Below are 21572 nucleotides of genomic sequence, written 5' to 3' on the forward strand. Positions count from 1 at the left end.
GGCTGGAATGCAATGGCTTGATCGTGGCTCAGTGAAGCCTCATCTCCTGGGCTCAAGTGACCCTCCCACCTCAGGCTCTTGAGTAGCTGGGACCATAGGTGCACGCCATCACACCCAGCTAATTATTTTTATTATTTGTAGAGACAAAGTCTCACTATGTTGTCCACCAGGCTGGTCTCAAACTCCTGGGCTCCAGCAATCCTCCCGCCTCAAACTCCCAAAGTGCTGGGATTACAGCCCTGAACCGTCTTGCCCAGCCTGCAACTTTACTTTCAAGTGGCTCAAAAATAAAAAAAAAAAAAATTACACCTGTACCCCAACATACATATACAGAAAAAGAAGCGGGGTCTCCCCTGCCCCAATCTAATCACCGCATCCCTCCGTGCTTCTAAGTTTCATAAACAATCATGAGTTCGAAGCCCCCAGATTTAAGACCTTAAAGTCTCCTGGAGCCACCACCCCTTGTACTCAGTGAGCACATATCATGGACAAGGTTCCATTACGGGCCCCAGGAACCTGACAGGACAGAAGACAGAGGAACTCCCTCTCCTTAGGGCAATCTGGTTAGAGGCCAGGTTCCTAAACCAGCTACAATGACTCTCTTGGCCAAACCCTACTGTTTCTCACCACATGAATGTGCTGTGTGCCTATAGCAGGCCTGAGAGTGGCCAGGAGGGGGTCCTCTGAGAGGGACATCCTATCCTTCATTTTGCTGGAGAGGCCAGAGTGATGCCTCTAAGAAGGGCCTGGAGTGAAAGGCTGAGGGTGGCCCCTCAGACACCGTAAGACTCCTTCCACCAGCCTGTGGGCAAGTCAGTGTGGTGACAGCGGGGCAGGGTCTTGGAGGGCCCTAGAGACACCAAAGGTCAGGGGTGGGAACTCTGGGAAGCTCGGAGGTGCCACAAAAGAATGACAGCTGCAGGCTGGTTAGGGGACTCTCGAAATGCTGCCCTCATTTCTCTGGATTTTAAAGGCTTTGTACTAATTCCCAGAACAAAGGTTAACTGGAATTGACATCACAGACCAACCAAAATGAGAACTGTTGAATCCTCGCTCAGGGGAACTCGGTAATGAAGACCTCCTTGATGCAAAGCTCAAGGGATCAAGGTCAAAGCAGAGGAGGGAGGAGGAAAAGCTAGGGAGGAAGAGGGAGAGGGAGAGGGAGAGGGAATGCCATGAGCAAGGGCCACGAGGAAGCCGCCTTTCCCTAAGCAAAGGCTTGGAAAGCACCAAAGCCTCCTAAAGGCCTCGACAACCGGGGCTAAGGCCCACAACCTCCAGTGCAAAAAGACAACGGCCCCTGGAGGAAAAGGAAAACTTTCATGCCAGGGGAGATGTGCAGTGAAGGAAGAAGGGTCTGCAGCCCGCACAACTCAGACATGCTTCATGTGGTCTCAGTCAGTCAGCCTTGGGAAATGTGCCCCCATGCTGTGGCATCTACAGTCGGCCTTCTGTGCTTGGGTAAGGTCTGCAAAGACACACATCTGTTTCACCTTCACGGGTTTCCCATCAACTCTGGTCATTTTTATAGAATGAAACAGGTTTCCAGGATAGCATTCCACACAGATCAAGAGCCCATGTGAAACGAGGGGGATGACTTGACCACAGCACCTCATTCCTTCCTGTACTCTAGACGCTTGTGCAGAATAGAGGGCCCGCCCCTGAAGGGCACAGGCCATGATTTGTCCTCAGGCTTCCTTCACCCACAACATCCAGCGCGACAGAAATACCGGGTACTCAGCAAGAGGCAGTCAAATGCACAAAGCTGGATACAGAACTGAAACACAACAGGGGAACGACCGGAGCTGGAGAAATCTGAGACTGTGTCTTAGAAATCACAAAAGCTGGACATGAAAAATTTTTCCTTCTGCTCTAAGCCTAAGGAAATGAGTGGTGAGCTTCTCCAAAAACAAAAACACAACGCACAAAAGCCCACAGAGGCCATCTGCCATCCTTCCAGCGGTGCTGCTGGGAGGCAGGCCCACACTCCCAGCTGCGTCTGCCTTTCCTCTCCACCTCGCTCCCTGCTCGCAGCCTCTCTACCCCAACTGCTCTAGCTATTTCTTCCATCCTTTTTTGAACAGAAAATAAGCACAGAAGTCTAAAAGAAATGATAATTCACAGCCTATGATGGATCTATCTAAGCAACTAGCAGAACTAAAAGTCTAAAATATGAGTTCACATTTTTGTATGCAGAAACTCCCAAAAACTATTTTAAGAAACAAAATAATCTATAACAACACAATAGATTCATTAAAATAGGGCAAAATATATCATTCCCAGGACACCTGAGGGAGGAGCCTCCTTTCATTTTCACAAAGGAAACAGGGCTGGAGGGGTCACTTGTCCAAGGTCATAACGCCACATGCTGTAAACATCTCTCTATCCTCAGAAGTGTAGGTTTGATACCCAAGGGGTTAGAATTCCATAAAAGTATCCCAAAATCTGACTTTCACTTGCAATGGCCATGCGTCCAGCTCTGGCAGCACTGATCTTGGTGAGCACCCCTAGAACAGATGCTGTCCTGAGTGAGATCTGGGTGTCCAAGTACCAGAGGGGGCCTCACCCTACTGAGGTCTGGCTGCCAACCTTGCTCTGCTGGATGGGAACAGGGCATATGCTCAAGGAGTAGTTGGCCATTTGGGGATTTCTGCTCTTCCCTCACTAACCCCACAGGAAACCTGAGGCAAGGCTGTGAGAGGTGGTGCAGCTGACAAGGTAGCCCAGCCTCTTCTGGCCTAGTGCAAAGATGGGAAGAGGACGGGTGGAGGAGTCTGGGTTCCAGCAGGAAGGGATGGAGGGTGGAGAGACATGGGGTGGAGAAGAGACACACAAACATGGGGTGCAGCAAACATGCCCCCCATGGTGACTGGCCAGTCAAGGGGGGAAATAGCAGCTTGTCTCATTGCCTCAGTGCCCCTTTGCTGTCTCAGACACGCAGCCCCCTGCATAGCAAGCCCCCAAGTGTGCTGAGGACCCACACAGAAGGTCTGCAAACATGGTCTGAGGCCGTGCAGAGCAGGAGCTCCCACCTGAGCCCACCTGCTGGTCGGAGAGGAAGCAAGGGGTGCAGGCAACACATAGAAGGCTCAGAAGATTCACAGCAAGAGCCCCCCTCAGCCTGGAGGGCCCGAGCCGCAAGGTGCCAGCAGGGACGCTCCCCTCCCCCATCCCAAAGGCTCTCTCTAAGCCACTCTGCTAGAAAGATTCTTTAATCAGGACACATGAAGCACATTCCATTCCGTGCTGCTTCTCTTTCCAGCTAAGGATTCAAAGCAGGAAGGGACCCCCAGAACGAGAAAGAGTGAGACTGGGGGATGAGTTCAGCCCCAGCACAGTCACCTTCCTACCCTACACCCCTGATGCTTGCCTGGGCCCCGTCACCTTTCTCATGGATGTCACTGATCCCCTGGGATGGTCCTCACCCCCTATACTTGGTTAAGTAACATCCTTCAAGGCACAGCCCCAGAGGGTGTGTCCCCTGCTAACAAAGCCATTGAATGCTCCCTGTGCCTGTTGATAAGTCCCAAGCCCCAGCCTCTGTGTGCCTGGTCAGGGGGATCATGCCAGGCTGTGACTTCCTGCCTTTGCCCCTGCTGGGATGGAAGCTGCTCCCTCAGCCTTCCCGGGCAGAGCTCTTGGAGCCTGCAGGCTCTGTCTCAAACCCCACCTCCTCCAGGATTCCCACCAAGTCCCCTAGAGGATGCACTGCATCTCCCTGATGGTGCTGCCATTCGTGCTGCAGGCCATGTGCTTCGATGTCACCGTTGCTCCCCACGACAGCCAGGCCCCGCACCTGCTACACAGACCAGTCACTGAACATCTGCAGGGCTGAGCCAGTACTCTTTCGCTTTGTCCAGGTTAAGAGGACGAGTACCACCCACACCCTGACAACCACAGAAAACCCCTATCACAAGCCCAACACCCCACCAAAGTCCCCAGCACACCCTCACCTGCCCAGCAGCACACAGGTGCTGACGTGATTAGAGTCAGCACCACCTGATTCATGACGAAGCAAATGGCCACACTGCGGGGAGGATGGAAGCAGGGGTGGGGCTGCCATTCTTTGCACAGCCAGAGGTCATGGGGGACTCACTCTGACTCCTCACAAACACGGCAAGAAAGGCTGCTTTCACCCAGCCTCGTGGACATGGGGCACACGGACACACACCCTCCTCCAGGCCACAGCTCTGCATTTTGGGTCCCTGAGCCATCTCAGTAGGGTGTCAAATGCCCTCTCCTGTTCTTACTCAGCTCAAACTGCTTCCCATGCCAGCAGGGAGGTGAACCACGCTGACCTGGGTAGTTCGATTTAGGTCTTGTGCCCCAACAGTGGGCAAGATGATGCCCTCCGTGACCAAAAGTATTTACCCCAAGTTCCCCCAGGCCCTCCCTTCTGTGTCCCATTAGCAACTATGCCCATCAGGCTCAGCTGCTGGCCAGGCCTGGCCTCTTTGGCATGAGCTGGGGCAGAGCTGCACACGGTGCACACTTCACTGCAATAAAGACAGCTTTCATTCCCTATTCAGGTCAACCAATAATGCTCAACTAGAGACACTGACCAAATTCACAGAGGGATTTGTGCCTACAAATCCATGGATAAATCAGCTCTTTAGAAAAAGAACATCTCTCCAGAGAGCCAGTGCTCCATGGGCAAGGTAAGGATCCTGAGCCAGCCAACAAAAGCTTTGCCGGGCACTCTGGCCTTGAAGCACAGAGCCCTGAACACTGTGCCCAAATAATGAAAGAGGGTGCTAGTCAGATTGAGCCCTTCTTGGAAGGCCCAGACCACATCTCCTCCCCCTAGTTGGTCAGTGATATCCCTGCCCTGCCCCCTGGGGGGCTTGAGGAGACCCTCTTCCCGTCAGCCCAGCTTGGTGGTTGTGGGCAGACTAGCAAGGGCTGGGATCTGGGAACCCTAAGAGCTTGCCAGCCCCGAAGCCTTTAGTCCACATAGCTTCTTTCCATCAGCAGACCTGCGGCCTGCCCTCCCAGGGTGTGGCCCACCCTGGCAACCAGAACACCTGCACATGGCTCACAGCCCTCCAAGGCTTCCCTATCCCCGTGCCGTGTTAGGGCAACCCCGAGGTCCCGAAGGATTCTAACTCATCAGAATGCAGTCCCTGACTTCAGCTCACACCCACCTCCCACAGCAGGAAGGGCCAGGCCTTACTCAGCCTGTCTCTGACGGAGCAAGAGACAGCTGGTGGTGAACTTAGGACAGTCCTGCCACAGCAGGCTTCACTTCCTGGGCAGTGCCCTGGGGTAAAGTAAGAGGCTGCACTGAGAAGAGGGTAGAAGAGCAGGAAAGGAGAGGAAAAGGCAAGCTTGCAGGAGGAGGTAGGAAGGTAGATAAGGATGTTTCTTCTTCCTGTGCCAGCTTCATGACCATTTAAGTTGGTGGCTGGAAATGCAAAAGTGAACAAGCCAAAGCCCTGGCATCAAGGAGGAAGCACCGTGGGAAAAAGACATAGAAACAAAAAGGACAAACTGGAATAGGGGCCACACTGGAAGGATGAAAACAAGGTGGGAATTCAGAGAACAACGAAGGGCTCCACAGAGTCGGGAGGGCAGGACAAGCTGGGTCTGGAGGATGAGCTGGTGTGTGCCAGGCGGGTGGGGAGAAGACACACAGGAAGAGAGACAGTGGGCCCTCGGGAGTGAGGCCAGGGAAGGCAGGAGACAGGGCTCAGAGGCATGGCTGGAAATGTAGGTGGGGCAGAGAGCAAGGGCAAGCCTAAATGCTGGGTGCAGCCTGGTGTGTAAAAAGGGAGGAGAGCTGCAATGTGGCTCACCCTGAGGAGGGTGTGGAAGTAGAAAGACGGCACTGGGTGTGGGGCACAAAGTGAGTCCAAGAGCAGTGCCCTGGAGGCAGGGAAGCCTGCTGGGACACTCCGGTCTGAACTCAAGGAATGGGGGCACAGAGGGGTGCTAGGGAGCGAGCATGACTTGCCAACAGGGAGCCTGGTGGGACACTCCGGTCTGAACTCAAGGAATGGGGGCACAGAGGGGTGCTAGGGAGCGAGCATGACTTGCCAAGGGGACAGGGGAAGGAGGGTGAGGCTGAGTTTCCAGCTTGGACCGTTCACCAAGAGAGGAAATGATTGGGAGGAACACTGCGGGGGTGGGAACCAATGGCCACTAGGACATTCCCCTGCCTCCATTCTGTCCTTGCAAACAGCCCTAGGCAAACGGCCCAGCTCAACGCCTTCTGGGGACTTTGGCATCCCCCATTAGTACCCCAATCTCACCTGCATCCAAACGTTGTCTGTAGCAAAGTAGTGATTCCCACACAGAAGAAAATGGTCCCAATGAGCTGGCTGGTGGCCCACTGGTCGTACCCCACACACATGGCATCGGCCAACAGGAAGGGCACTGCGATCGTGCCGCTGAAGCATGTCAGGTAGTGCTGTGGGCAGGAAAAGGGTCAGAGGAGAAACAGTAAGCCCTTCCTCATTTATTCTTGAGATCATCCTAATTCTTCTCTTTTATTGTCATTAAAAAATAGCCCCCATAAAGAATCTCCTTGGTTTGTTAGAGCAAGCCATTTTTTTTTCCTTCTTTTTCAGCATTTCTCCTTTGTTGTTGAGACAGTTTCATTCCCACTACCCTGGACGGAGTGCAATGGTGCGATCTTGGCTCACTGTGACCTCCACCTCCCAGGCTCAAGCAATTCTCCTGCTTCAACCTCCCAAGTAGCTGGGATTACAGGCACGCACCACCACGCCCAGCTAATTTTTGTATTTTTTGTAGTGATGGGTTTTCACCGTGTTGGCCAGGCTGGTATCACACACCTGGGCTCAAGCGATCTGCCTGCCTCTCCCTCCCCAAAGTTCTGGGATTACAGGCGTGAGCCACTGCGCCCAGCTGCATTTCTCCTTTTTATTACATTTTCTTGTCTTACTACACACTGTCATTATTACTTATTACTTGGATGAATCCATACCTCACAAAGGAAACAGTCAATATTCAGCCCTGGTGATATTTTAATTATGTAATTCTTATTAGAAATATTTGGGGCTTTTTCCCCAAAACGCTTTTCTGGCATAAATTGCTAAAACCATAAGGCCTTTCTCCTCTAATCTGTTATCATGAATTGTGATGTGCTGAACTATTCTTGCATGCTTGAAACAAACCCTAGTCAGTCATGCTGTATTTTTCTTCTGCAATTTGATCTGTTAATATTTTATATACAATTCTGCATCTACATTTCTAAGTTAATTAGTCTACTTCTTTAAAAAAGTTCTTTCATGTCTGGGGATTAAAGTTACATAAGTGTCATAAGTTACATACGCATGGAGTGTTTTCTGTCTTTTTCTGTGAGCTGGCATTGTTTTTGAAAACAAAGAATTCATCTGTTCCAGTCAGGGCAGGATTAAGGGCATATGGTAGCCATGGGAATCTTCCAGAAAGAACCCCATCCCACCTTCCTTTGGGACCCCCCCACGCCTGCCCAACGCCACACCTGTAGCCTCGGTAGGATAGTCCCAGCACTCACGGACTCAATTCCCTCCCTTCCCCCGTTGACCAGTTCTTATTTCTGTTCTGCAAACTTCCTACTTTTCTTCCAGCAGCTTCCCATTCCTGCCCACATTCGCCAAACACGCCACATGCAGCCCAAGAAGCCCAACAGTAAAGGAGTTTCCTGAGGTGAAACATTCCTGTTCAGGATGCCTCAGGGCTGCTCACAAGTTTATGTTCTCTGAACCGTCAGGAAGGGCATGATGCAGGCAGGGTTTCCCACTCCTACCTGACCAGGGAAGACTGCTAGAAACATTTATAGGATAAACATTCCAAAAACTGTGTTTCCTGAATGTGGTTCAGAATGCTCGGCCCAAAGTAGACTATTTGCCAAGGCCACTCAGCTCCTTTGGCTCTGACTCCTCCCCTACTAAACAGACACCTGCCAGTTGGGGTTAACATGTGCTTTGATACCTGAAAGGGGGTGTGGAAAGGGTGAGGCGACTGGAAATTCGACCAAAGTACCCAGCTGTTGGCAGGCACAGCCCCATCCCAGGGTGAATAAACCTCTCTGGACAATAAGATGGATTTTCTCAGCACCTGAGATACCTTAAGTTGAATGGACCACACACTTGAGAAGGGAAAAATAGTAAACCAGACCTCAGAACAGAGTCCAACTTAAAACCAAAGCAAATACAGCCCAGGGGTGTACATCTAAGAAAAGACCTTCCCCACATTGTCCCCTTTCTCCAAAACGTCCTGCGTTAATCCTATGAAAGGGAAAAGGGTGCTGAAGACAGAGGAGGGAGGTATCAAAGACGCTGGAGGCCTGCATCAGCTATGTCACCACCCACCTTGTCCCTGAGCCTGGTTGCCCTCCCCTCCCACTGGAAGCTACAGCAGACAAAGCTGCCGCTACTGTGGCGAGTTTCCCTTCCTTTAAAAAAAAAGACTGAAAATCCACCATTTAGGTCCTGGCCGACATGGCTCTTTTCAGGGTAACTCATGTTTCATGGCAGAGGATACCATGATTTTGGGTGGGTTAACTAGGCCAGGGATGGGAGATGAAAATAAATTCCTCTTTTCTCTACTCTTCAACTTTTCTCCTTTCTCTATTCTTCCTTCTTTCTATAACTCTATCTCCTTTGCCTTCCTTTATGTCACTGCTCTTGCGTGCCCCTGAACATCATATTTCTTTTCCCTGGTAATCCATTCTACCTGTTCTTTTCCTCCTCCTGCTATGATGTCAACAATTCCCGTTCATCCCCCTTTTTTTTTTTTTTTTTTTTTTTTTTTGAGACAGGGTCTCACTATGTCAAGCAGGCTGAAGTGGAGTGGTGCAATCACAGCTCACTGCAACTTCAACCTCAAGCGATCCCCCTGCCTCAGCCTCTTGAGTGGCTGGGACTATAGGCACACACCACCACACGTGGCTAATTTTTGTATTTTTGTAGAGGTGGCCTTTTGCCATGTTACCCAGGCTGGTCTTGAGCTCCTAGGCTCAAGTGATCTGCCCACCTCAGCCTCCAAAACTGCTAGGATTACAGGCATCAGCCACCATGCTGTCCCTACTCATCACTCTTAAAAAGAGGAATTTATAAAAGTCTTCAATAAACAAAAATCAAACTTGAACTTTTAAACAATTCCAGATGGCAGACAACGCAAACACCTGCTGGTAGTTACATATCCTACAGGAACCATCTTACCTGCAGCCCCAAAAATATACACAGGTACCAGGGAGGAACATCTTCTATGGTATAAATCATGTCCGATCGCTGGGGGTCCAGACTGCCAGTGCTATCGAGGGTCTCGGCGAGAGAGCTCTGTGAGCGAGAAGGAGAAAGGAGGGTACTCATTAAACCTGAACACCAATGTTAGCTTGGCCACGTGCAGGCCACTATTACAGAAAAACAACTTTATCAAGTGGCTGCCATTTTCCTGCAGTTTTGAGCCTTGGCTGTCGTTGAAGCCAAGTACACTCTTGGGCTCAAGTACACTCGCCCACTGGGATGGTCAATCCTCAGAATTTGGGGGGTCAGTGTCCTTTGTCAACAACTCATCCCCGAGAACACCAAACTTCCTCAGAGCTTCTCCCCAGGCCTGGGGATCCTCCTGCATGGACAGAGATGTTCCCAGGTTGAGACCACAAAACGATACCTTGGCATGAGCAGTCCTTGCGTGAGGCCCCAGATGAAGAAATCTTAGCAAATTTTAAGCACTTTCGAAGAGACAGCACACTGATCTGCCCCTCCCAGCCTACTTCATCCCTGCAGGATCTTTGTACTTTGAAGTTCTACACCTTTCTATCCAAACACTATTGCTCTTAGGTGAAAAGAGGAAAATTCAGAAGTATATAAACACAGTGATTTCAATTCTGTTTAAAAAACAAAACATTAAAAATGTATTGATAGTTTAGCTGACAGGTTTTTTCCTTCTTTTTACCCTAACACTAGTAAAAAAAATATTTTAAAACATTAAGTGTAGCATGGTTTTTAAGCCAAAATCATCATAAAGACCAGTCACTTTAGGTTAGAGTCCAGCCTCTTCCAATCACCCCCAGCATCAGTTCTGAACTCAGGCAGTATCTGAGCCAAACAGAAAACTCAAGGTAGCCTTGAGTTCCCCAAGAGAACCTCAAAACTGCTCTGGTTTCAAACACCACACAAAGAATCTTTTCTTGGAATTTCTACAGTCATTTATTGGAATCCAAGACATGTACCTCATTTGAAAAAACTTTTGTAACCTAGCAAACAAAGTGCTTAACAGAAATAAAATGAAAAGATATCCCACATGGGGAAAATGCTGATTCCATGTGTTCCACATGGAGGTAACAGGGGTTTGGTGTTTGGGGTTCGGGGTCCAATACCCTTAAACAAAAGAAGGGACACAGTTCACCCTCACCTTCCACAGCTGGCAGTAAACGTCTGATAGAAGCTGATATCTGATCTAAACCAAATGTAACTGAATATGACCTTTTGGGTAAAACTTTCTCTTCCGTCCTCACAAGGGATACTGGCAAATTTACACTGTGTTGAATTTGTTACGATGGATTATGGATGTCTTTAACAACTTGTTGGACGAAATGGTAGAAAAAGTACATATGTGTCTGAGGGGTGTGGCATGCAGTGATGTACAATAAAGATTAACTCAGCAGGTCTGGGTTGTTCAAACCCTGTACATTTCAAAGGAAGGGTTGACTCTTGCCTGGCATGTGGGGGACAACCTGAGCTCTTGGGGTTTCTGCCTCTTAAATGTGTCTTTTTAGGCCCAGTGCAGTGGCTCACACCTGTGGTCCCAGCACTCTGGGATGCTAAGGTATGAGGATCACTTGAGGCCAGGGTTCAAGAACAGCCTGGGCAACATAATGAGGCCCCTTCTCCAGTTTATACATATTTTTTTTACCTGAAACTTGGCCACACAGTGTCAGCTTGACCTCTGGAGGGGCTGGTGAGTAACTAAAGTTAGCCACACAGGCAGTCAGCCATACCTATACAACAGATCCCCACTTAAAAACCTTGGGCCCCAAGGCTTGGGTGAGCTTCCCTGGTTGAATGAGTGTTACCACATATCACTGCTGGGAAAACTGAACACTGCCTCCATGACTCCACTGGGCGAGGATGGCTGCAAGCCTGTGCCTGGTGTCTCCTAGACCCTGACTCTGTGCCTTTTTCCATTTTTTATTTTAATCTGTATCCTTTCTCTGAAAAACAAACAAACAAACGAAAAACAAAAAAACCCTTAACTGTGAGTAAAACAGCTCTGCTGAATTCTCTGAGTCTTCCTCATAAATCTCAGAACCTGATTTGGGACCTTCTGAACTGAGGTCATCATTTTGCTAACACGGTGGAATTACAGAGCTGGGGCTCAAGACACAAAGGTCAGCTCAGCAGCACCGCATTAGCTGCAGCCACACAGGCAGTGCTGCTGCTCACAAAGTAACATGACAAAGTATTTCATAACAAAGAGAAATGTCTGAAGACAGAATACATAACACTATCATAGACTAGTACAACCTGTCACACAATAATGTAAGCAACATTTTTCTAACAATTCCAAAACCATGATTGTTAATTATAAGGCAGATGAAAAGACTTTTTGGCCAGGTGCAGTGGCTGACATCTGTAATTCCAGCACCTGCCCAGCCAGGTAGATCACCTGAGGTCAGGAGCTCAAGACTAGCCTAGCCAACATGGTGAAACCCTGTCTCTACTAAAAATACAAAAATTAGCTGGGTGTGGTGGCGCACGCCTGTAATCCCAGCTATTCCAGAGGCTGACGCAGAAGAATTGCTTGAACCCAGGAGACGGAGGTTGCAGTGAGCCAAGATCACGCCACCGCACTCTTGCCTGGGCAACAGAGCGAGATTCTGTCACACACACACACACACACACAGACAAGACTTTTCACATCCAGGCAGAGGTTAAGATGTACACACAGGCACATGTATGCACATGCACACATGCAGACTTTTCTTAGTAGTGAGAGTAGCCCTACAACTCAGAAACAAAACTAGTGTAAAGGTCCACAGCTGGTATTAAAATGATACAGGACGGGGGGGTTGTGTGGTCAAGGGGATCAGACAACACTGTGAGGCAGATGCTGTGCAGCCCCGCCTGATGACAGAAGGACCGGTCTGGCCATTGTGCACTCTGCGCACTGTGGAGCCACGCTCAGTGATCACTGTGTAAACCATGAGCTATTTCAAATACTGCAAAACCAAAAACCTCTAACAAGGTTTCTGCAAACGATGACTACATAAATAACTATGTCACTTTAAAAAGACTTTCCATCTTATTCTATGATCTGAAATAATGTAAAGAACAAAAAATTACCTGTGCTTCAAAGACTAGAGTGAACTCAGAATGCTGTTCTCTGCCTAGAGCCTTCTTAACACTTTTAACTACCTTTGCTATCTCCTCCGCGGTTCTTTATCTAATCTAGCACCTTTGGGGTCGACTGTAGTCTCTTTCTCTAGGAAATCATTTCCTCTACAGCAGAGTCAGCACATTTTTTTTTTAAATTATACTTTAAGTTCTAGGGTACATGTGCATAACGTGCAGGTTTGTTACATATGTATACTTGTGCCATGTTGCTGTGCTGCACCCATCAACTTGTCAGCACCCATCAACTCGTCATTTACATCAGGTATAACTCCCAATGCAATCCCTCCCCCCTCCCCGCTCCCCATTATAGGCCCCGGTGTGTGATGTTCCCCTTCCCGAGTCCAAGTGATCTCATTGTTCAGTTTCCACCTATGAGTGAGAATATGCGGTGTTTGGTTTTCTGTTCTTGTGACAGTTTGCTAAGAATGATGGTTTCCAGCTGCATCCATGTCCCTACAAAGGACACAAACTCATCCTTTTTTATGGCTGCATAGTATTCCATGGTGTATATGTGCCACATTTTCTTAAAAAGTCAGGAAACAACAGGTGCTGGAGAGGATGTGGAGAAATAGGAACACTTTTACACTGTTGGTGGGATTGTAAACTAGTTCAACCATTATGGAAAACAGTATGGTGATTCCTCAAGGATCTAGAACTAGACGTACCATATGACCCAGCCATCCCATTACTGGGTATATACCCAAAGGATTATAATTCATGCTGCTATAAAGACACATGCACACGTATGTTTATTGCGGCACTATTCACAATAGCAAAGACTTGGAATCAACCCAAATGTCCATCAGTGACAGACTGGATTAAGAAAATATTTTTTATAAAGGGCCATACAGTAAATATTTCAAGCTTTGGGAGCCACATAGTTCTGTCACTGTAGCATGGATGCAACCTTAGGCAACAGGTAAACAAAGAAATATGGCTGTGTTCCAGCAAAAGTCTACTGAGAAGAACAGATATTAAACCAAATTTTGCTTGCCAATCCCTGCTGTAGCATTTCAAACTGATTATCATAAAGTAGCATGTACTATTCTCTTATACATTTCTCTTTTTTACTATATTAATGTATATTTGTGCTTTCTACTTTTTTCTCTTAATCGGGGCCACAAAAGATCAATTTTGGCCAGGCATGGTGGCTCATGTCTACAATTCCAGCACTTTGGGAGACTGAGGTCAGCAGACTACTTGAGCTCAGGAGTTTGAGACCAGCCTGGGCAACAAACAGAGACCCTGTCTCCAAAAACAAACAAAAATTAGCTGAGTGTGGTGGCACATGCCAGTGGTCAGCTGCTCAGGAGTCAGCTGCTCAGGAGTCTGAGGTAGGAGCATCACTTGAGCCTGAGAGGTTGAGGCTGCAGTGAGCTGTGATCATGCCACTGCACTCCAGTCTAGGCAACAGAGATCTTATCTCAAAAAAACAAAACAGGCTGGTGACTCATGTCTGTAATCCCAGCACTTTGGGAGGCCGAGGCAGGCCAATCACTTGAGGTCAGCCTGGCCAACATGGCGAAACCCTGAAACCCTGTCTCTACTGAAAATACAAAAATTAGCTGGGCGTGTTGGCGCACACCTGTAGTCCCAGCTACTCAGGAGACTGAGGCAGGAGAATCGCTTCAACCCAGGAGGCGGAGGCTGCAGTGAGCCGAGATCGCGCCACTGCACTCCAGCCTGGGTGACAGAGTGATACTCTGTCTCAAAAACAAAAACCAAAAAACCCAAAAATATCAATTTCATTATTCTTTTCAACAAGCCAGCTTTTGAGTTCTAGTTAAACATGGTAGATTGACCACATGTATCTTTTCTTCTAAGTCCTAAAAACTCAGAAGGAATAAATATGATACACATCTACAAGGACAAAGCAAAGAGGAGATCAAGAAAATGAGATTAACAATTTTTTTTTTTTAATATGGAAAGTGTTTAGATGCTGTGTGACCAATTTGGGAGAGGGAAGGAATGCACAAGCTGGGTACTCATAGAAGGATGCTATGAGGAGGTGGGCTGGCTGACCAGCAGAACCCCGGAAAGTGCTATGCTTGCAAGCACTAGACAGGGTAGCAATGGGGAGAGGACAGGTCTTAACCCTGCAAACTGGTCAGACAGTGTGTTAACTACTGCTGTCCTCCTCCTTCAAGAAACAAACATGTATGGTCTGAAGAATATGAACTGGAAAGCCCTCCAGCTGAGGAATACCACACAGCAATCAAGGAAAACATCAGCAGCAGGATACTCATCTGCTTCCAGAATGCCAGAACCCAGGTCACAGAAACCAGACTTATACCCACAGGAGACTACACAATTCCTTTCTAGAGAAAGCTGATCAGCCCCAAAGACAAGACAGTGACATCTATACATCCCGCAGAGACAACACGGCGTTCCACCTGGTCACTCAAGGGCAGGCCCACAATTAGATAAACTTCATCACACATAAAGACCTCACGATCCTATCTTTTATTGCCTCCTATCCTGGGACAGTGAAGAAAGACTAAAAAAATGAAGGCAAAGAAACAAAATATAATCAATGTAGTATTTTTTAAAAAGCTTAAAATAAAGACTATCTTCAGAAAAATAAAGTTACTTCAATTGTGGGAGACAAAGAATGCTTTTTAAATACTTTAGCCGGCCGGGCGCGGTGGCTCAAGCCTGTAATCCCAGCACTTTGGGAGGCCGAGACGGGCGGATCACGAGGTCAGGAGATCGAAACCATCCTGGCTAACACGGTGAAACCCCGTCTCTATTAAGAAATACAAAAAACTAGCCGGGCGAGGTGGCGGGCGCCTGTAGTCCCAGCTACTCGGGAGGCTGAGGCCGGAGAATGGCGTGAACCCGGGAGGCGGAGCTTGCAGTGAGCTGAGATCCAGCCACTGCACTCCAGCCTGGGGGACAGAGCGAGACTCCGTCTCAAAAAATAAATAAATAAAATAAAATAAAATAAAATAAAATAAAATAAAATAAATACTTTAGCCAATAAACAAAACCAAAAAACAATAAAAGAGGTCTCAGAAATTAAACACAGGATAGTTTTTTAAAACTCAACAGAAGGGTTGGAAGTTAAAGGTAGCTCTCAAAAATAAAAAAAAGACAAATATAAATAAGAGTAAGTGTTAAATGTCAGAACAAGGAAAAAAGAATATAGAAATTAACCAAAGAAATAAGAAAAATAGGCCGGGCACGGTGGCTCAAGCCTGTAATCCCAGCACTTTGGGAGGCCGAGACGGGCGGATCACGAGGTCAGGAAATCGAGACCATCCTGGTTAATACGGTGAAACCCCGTTTCTACTAAAAAAACACACACACACAAAAACTAGCCGGGCGAGGTGGCGGGCGCCTGTAGTCCCAGCTACTCGGGAGGCTGAGGCAGGAGAATGGTGTAAACCCGGGAGGCGGAGCTTGCAGTGAGCTGAGATCCGGCCACTGCACTCTGGCCTGGGCGACAGAGTGAGACTCCGTCTCAAAAAAAAAAAGAAATAAGAAAAATTTAAGAAATAAAGGACATGTTAACAAATTAGAAGGATACTACAGTATTCAATAGATTAATGAAAAAATGCATTTTGAAAACACAATAAAACAATCATTCTTACTAAGGAAGACCTTAAAATTCAAACAGACATTTAAGGAAAACTGGAAATAAACATGAGTTTACATAATTTGGCCAGATGGAAAGGAAGAAAAATACAAAAAATGTGAAAGTATGAGAAGCACAAGGAAGAACTGATAAGCTGAGAAACAGAGTAAGGGTCAGAGACTGGAATGAAAAAACTCGGTGCTAAGAGGAAAAAGAAAAGGTTAAAGAGAACTGATAGGTGGAGGAGGCAGGCAAAGAACAAACAAAACTTGCATAACTGCAGCTCCCAAATCAGAAACCAAAAGAATAGACTGGAATTAATATTTAAAGATACAATTCCTGAGATAACAGCAGCCCCGAAGCTAAACATTGAAAGTGTCAGGAAAAACTGGCCCAGAAAAGGATATACACGTGGCTCTTGAGCATGTGTAAAGAGATGCAGCCTCACTAATGAAAAATCAGGATGAAACTACAGTGACAAACTTAAGCTGAGGGAGATTCTACAAAGTAATCCTGCTTCCTGAGAGCCTTCCGCAATTTTTGGCCGGGTATGGTGGCTCACGCCTGTAATCTCAGCCCTTTGGGAGGCCAAGGTGGATGAATCACCTGAGGTCAGGAGTTTGAGACCAGCCTGGCCAACACGGTAAATCCCCAACTTTACTAAAAATACAAAAAAATTAGCCTGGTGTGATGGTGTGTGCCTCTGGTCCCAGCTACTCAGGAGGCTGAGGTAGGAGAATCGCTTGAACCGGGGAGGCAGAGATTGCAGTGAGCTGAGACTGGGCCACTGCATTCCAGCCTGGGTGACAGAGTGAGACTCTGTTTCAAGGAAAAAACAAAACAAAAACAAACAAACAAAAAAAAACCAGTCAGCTGAGGGTCTGGCCTAATGATTAGCATTTTATTTTATTTTATTTATTTATTTCGAGTCAGAGTCTCACTCTGTCACCTGGGCTGGAGGGTAGTGGCACCATCTCGGCTCACTGCAACCTCTCCCTCCTGGGTTCAGGTGATTCTCCTGCCTCAGCTTCCCAAGTAGCTGCAACCACAGGCGTGCGACACCACTCCCGGCTAATTTTTGTATTTTTAGTAGAGACAGGGTTTTGTCATGTTGGCCAGACCGGTCTTGAACTCCTGACCTCAAGTAATTCACCCATCTCAGCCTCCCAAAGTGCTGTGATTGCAGGTGTGAGCCACCACGCCCAGCCCAACTAGCACTATTTAATATGTGGCAGCTCTTCTCACTGTCCTCTTCATTTCATAAAGTAAGAAAAATGGCCAGGAAAATATGAAGGTACTCCATTTGATCGGTATTCAAGGAAATGCAAATGTGTCAATGTTTAGACAATGAAAAAATGTTCATCCAAACCGGAAAATAAACATTTAGCATAAATGTGCTAGAGACATTTTCCCTACAACTGGATCCCTCCCATCAGTACAAAGTAAAGCTAAGCCCCAAAGTGTTAATGCTCGTTACTATTTATTTCTAAAGACGGTCTCCAGACAGAGAAGGAGGAAGTCTGAAAACACGACAACCTGGAATCATGGCATACGGGATTATATGTGGCCCCACCAAGTCTGTGAAGAAGCCCTTTGTTACAACATAGGCCGTGTGAAAGCTGCGGCCCGGCGGTGTGGGACATGCCTCAGCTGCAGACCGCAAGCACTGATACACATGCCAAACACCACTGCACTAACCTCTGGGGAGCAGCTTGGAACCCCGCACTTCTGGAATTTCAATATCTCTGCATGAATCTACTTTAATTAACCTCCATAAAATTTATAATAGCTCCAAGCAGTAGGAAAATAGTAACAATATGAGTTGAGAGGCAAAAAAGAAATTTCCATATCCCAGACCGGAATTTTGTTTAAAAGGGCATAAAATTTGGTTATTCTAGACTTTCAATACAATGTATTTGTTCTTAATCACTTTAGTGATTACACTGTGAACTCACCATGCTAATACCCAAGTCAGGTACTATATTTGTATGTGTCAACTTCTGGGTGGTCTGTCATTAGAATACACAGTATACACTGTCTACAGTATAATACAGTGGTTCCAGAATAGAATTTCTCATTACATAAATTGTTTAGTTTCTTATTATGTAAGTTGAAAATTAGTAAATTTTCATAGTATAAACAAAACCTGTGCTTAAAATCTACAAGTAAAACTCAAATGAAAGTCTTAGAGCTGTGTTACAATTTGGAAATATCAGATTATTTAACTTTTCATGTGTTAGACACCATGGCAGATACAAGGAAAAAAGAAACCGGGATATCTGGACCTACTTTGTTTTATTTTTATTTATGAATTTATTTATTTTGTTTTTTTAGAGACAGGGTCTTACTCTGTCTTCCCAGGTAGAGTGCAGAGGCATGATCAAAGCTCACTGTAGCCTCAAACTCTTAGGCTCAAACAAACCTCCTGCTCCCTGAGTAGCTGCCACTCTAGGCACACATCATCACATCTGGATAATTATTTCCTTCTTTCTTTCTTTCTTTCTTCCTTCCTTCCTTCTTCCTTCCTTTCTTTCTCTTTCTCTCTTTCCTTCTTTCTCTCTCTTTCTCTTTCCTTCTTTGTTTCCTTCTTTCCTTCCTTCCTTCTTTCCTTCCTTTCCTTTCTTTCCTTCCTTTCCTTCCCTTTCCTTCCTTCCTTTCCTTCCCTTTCTTCCTTTCCTTTCCTCCCTCCCTCCCTTCCTTTCTTTCTCTTTTTTATTTTTTTGTAGAGACAGGATCTTGCTATGTTGCCCAGGCTGGTCTCAAACTCCTGGTCTCAAGCAATCTTCCCGCCTCAGCCTCCCAAAGTGTTGGGACTATACGTGTGAGCCACTGTGCACAGATTGGAGCCACTTTGGGCAACTCTTTCCTGACCTCTATGGTCACAAAGTCTGACCATTCAAGGAGATGGAATGAGGCACAGAGCAAAACAAAAATAAACAAAAAAAACCACAAACACGATTCTCCCCACCTTAGTGTGCCATCTCCATTGGTACACAAGGTGCCAAAAGTGCTAAGGTCAAAGCTCAAAGTCATTTTCATAGGCTGCATAAACCACTTGCTGATTTCCCTTATTCTCTTATTTACTGCACATGTATATGTAACAGGCACGATGCTAATAACTTCACATACATATTATTTGATTCAATCCTCACAACAACCCTAAGATAGATGTTGATATTTTTATTCCCATTTTAGAGACAGGGAACTGAGGCCCAGAGAACTTCTATAATTTCCTCATTCTGACTCATATTTGCACTCAGACCTGATGTCAGACCTCGAGCTCTTAACCACTTCCCTCTGGCGTCTTGGCCAAGGCCTTTTTAAATTTCTATTCCCTATGGCTCCTCCTGCTTACCTGATGAAGAGAACACACCCCCTTGGGGATCAGAGACCAAGCCCCAAACGAAGGACACGCAGGTGCCCGCAAGGGATCCGGATCCGGGGCAGCACCTGTGGGAGGGGATGGCGGTGGGAGTGGGGACACGGGGTGAGGGAAGGGGTACCTTTTCTGCAATGCCGTTTTCCGTAGTGTAGATCGCCATGAGCTCGGTGTCCTCATTGTCCTGCTCACCACTGGAGGTGGCGCCTCCATTTATCACCACCTGCAGAGACAATCCACTTAGAGGCTGTTTCAGCGTGAACCACATTTTCCCCCCCAAAAGCCTTTTGTAATTCTCCTGGTGAGTGCATGACCAGTCATGGTTTTGATGGAGAAACATACTCCATGTACCAGATGGGGAGGCTGCCTGAGCAGAAGGCTCAGCCGGGGAAAACAGAAATAAAACCCCAGGACAACCTCAGAAGGGGCACCCCCACATCCTCCAGGGCAAGGGAAGTTTGGCTCAGAGGCCCATGCTGTTTGTGGACAAGGCCCTGGCTGAACAGGTGAGAGTACCCCGAGCTGTCTCAGTTAAGATCCCTGCCCACATAACCACCTGAGGCCGACTTCCTGCCCCTAGAAGGGGAAATGTTCTAGCTGGAGGAACTCAAACTCTGCTGTTCACCGAAGTAAACCAGCCCCCGGGAGAGCACTCCTCACTAAGGGGCTACACCACCATCCCGGGTTCTGCCAGACAGTAGCAAGAGCCATAAAATGTTTTTACTTTTTAGCCAAATGGTTTCACTTCTAGGAATCTATCCTGGAGAACAATATTGAGAAGAAAAGCTTTAACCCAAAGAAAGTAATCACTGTTTGTAATAACAAATAACTAGTTTTTGTTTTTTAGGTTTTGTTGTCGTTGTTGTTGTTTTGTTTTGTTTTTGAGACGATGTCTCGCTCTGTCACCCAGGGTGAAGTGCAGTGTCGCAGTCTCGGCTCACTGCAACCTCCGCCTCCCAGGTTCAAGAAATTCTCCTGCCTCAGCCTCCTGAGTAAATGGAATTACAGGCGCCCGCCATGACACCTAGCTAATTTTGATATTATTAGTAGAGATAGGGTTTCACCATGTTGGTTGGGCTGGTCTGAACTCCTGACCTCAGGTGATCCACCCACCTCAGCCTCCCAAAGTGCTGGGATTACAGGCATGAGCCACCGCACATGTCCCAAATAACTAGTTACAGGCCACTGACACCCAGAATACTACAAGGAAAAAGATTTTTACACAGGGTAACATCAAGGAAAACGCACATGTAATAAATATTAAGGTAACTGCATATATGGTTGACAGTGCAACTACATTTAAAAACTACAGATTTAAAAAGTATACAAAAAGTTCAAATTCCAGCATTGTGAAATACACTAAAAGCAAGCAGAAGACAAGTGATGGCCTAGGAGAAAATACACTGCAGCAGATACAAAAAGGGTCAGTATCAATATTCATAAAGAACACCTCAAACCAATAATAAAACCAAACAATCCAATTCATCCCTGAGAGGTCTAAGGAAAAAAGATGGAGATGAAATGGGCAAGGGCTAGGAATATATCATTCATAGAAGAAAAACATATATACAATAAAACACATGAAAAGCTGTTCTATATCATTTTAAATTATGGAAATAATGATTAAAATTTTATTTTTAGAAAAACAAATTTAGAGAGAAACTTAAAAAACGGAATCAGGTGTTGACCAAGGTATGGGGATAGTTACTCTCCTGTGTCCTTGGAGAGAATCTGCTCTTGGTGGAATGGCCTTCATGGAGGGATAATTTGGCAATGGGATTTAAAACAGGTATTTCTGTGGATCCAGCAATTATACTGATAGAAGCTTATCCTCTAGAAATACCCATGCAGGTAATATGTAGGTTCAAGGATGATCACTGCTATAATTTATGAAATATTGAATACTTGGGGACAACACAAATGTTCATCAAAAAGACACGGTTACACTATTATACACTCATTTAGAGGAGATATTCAGCCATTAAAAATAATACAGCACCAGACACGGTGGCTCAGGTCTGTAATCCTGGCACTTTGGAAGGCTGAGGCAGGTGGATCACCTGAGGTCAGGAGTTCGAGACCAGCTGGCCAACACAGTGAAACCCCGTCTCTACTAAAAATACAAAAATAAGCCAGGCATGGTGTTGCACATCTGTAGTCCCAGCTACTCAGGAGGCTGAGGCAGGAGAACTGCTGGAACATGTAAGGCGGGGGGTGCAGTGAGCCCAGATCGCGCCATTGCACTCTAGCCTCGGTGACAGAGCAAGACATC

General features: G+C 46.8%; 1 protein-coding gene across 6 annotated transcripts in view; it reads right to left on the reverse strand.

The window, feature by feature from the left end:
• Positions 1–21572, reverse strand: part of LOC105481564 (solute carrier family 23 member 2) — a 147158-nt gene that overhangs the window by 39325 nt on the left and 86261 nt on the right. For all 6 annotated transcript variants that reach the window (XM_071079632.1, XM_071079629.1, XM_071079628.1 and 3 more), the window contains 3 exons: positions 19425–19523; positions 9168–9284; positions 6252–6409 (listed from right to left, as the gene is read on the reverse strand). In XM_071079632.1, coding sequence (XP_070935733.1) covers positions 6252–6409; positions 9168–9284; positions 19425–19523 — 374 coding nt within the window. The remainder of the gene's footprint in view (positions 1–6251; positions 6410–9167; positions 9285–19424; positions 19524–21572) is intronic.

The sequence above is a fragment of the Macaca nemestrina genome, chromosome 15 (assembly GCF_043159975.1).
Source record: "Macaca nemestrina isolate mMacNem1 chromosome 15, mMacNem.hap1, whole genome shotgun sequence".
Lineage (NCBI taxonomy): Eukaryota > Metazoa > Chordata > Mammalia > Primates > Cercopithecidae > Macaca > Macaca nemestrina.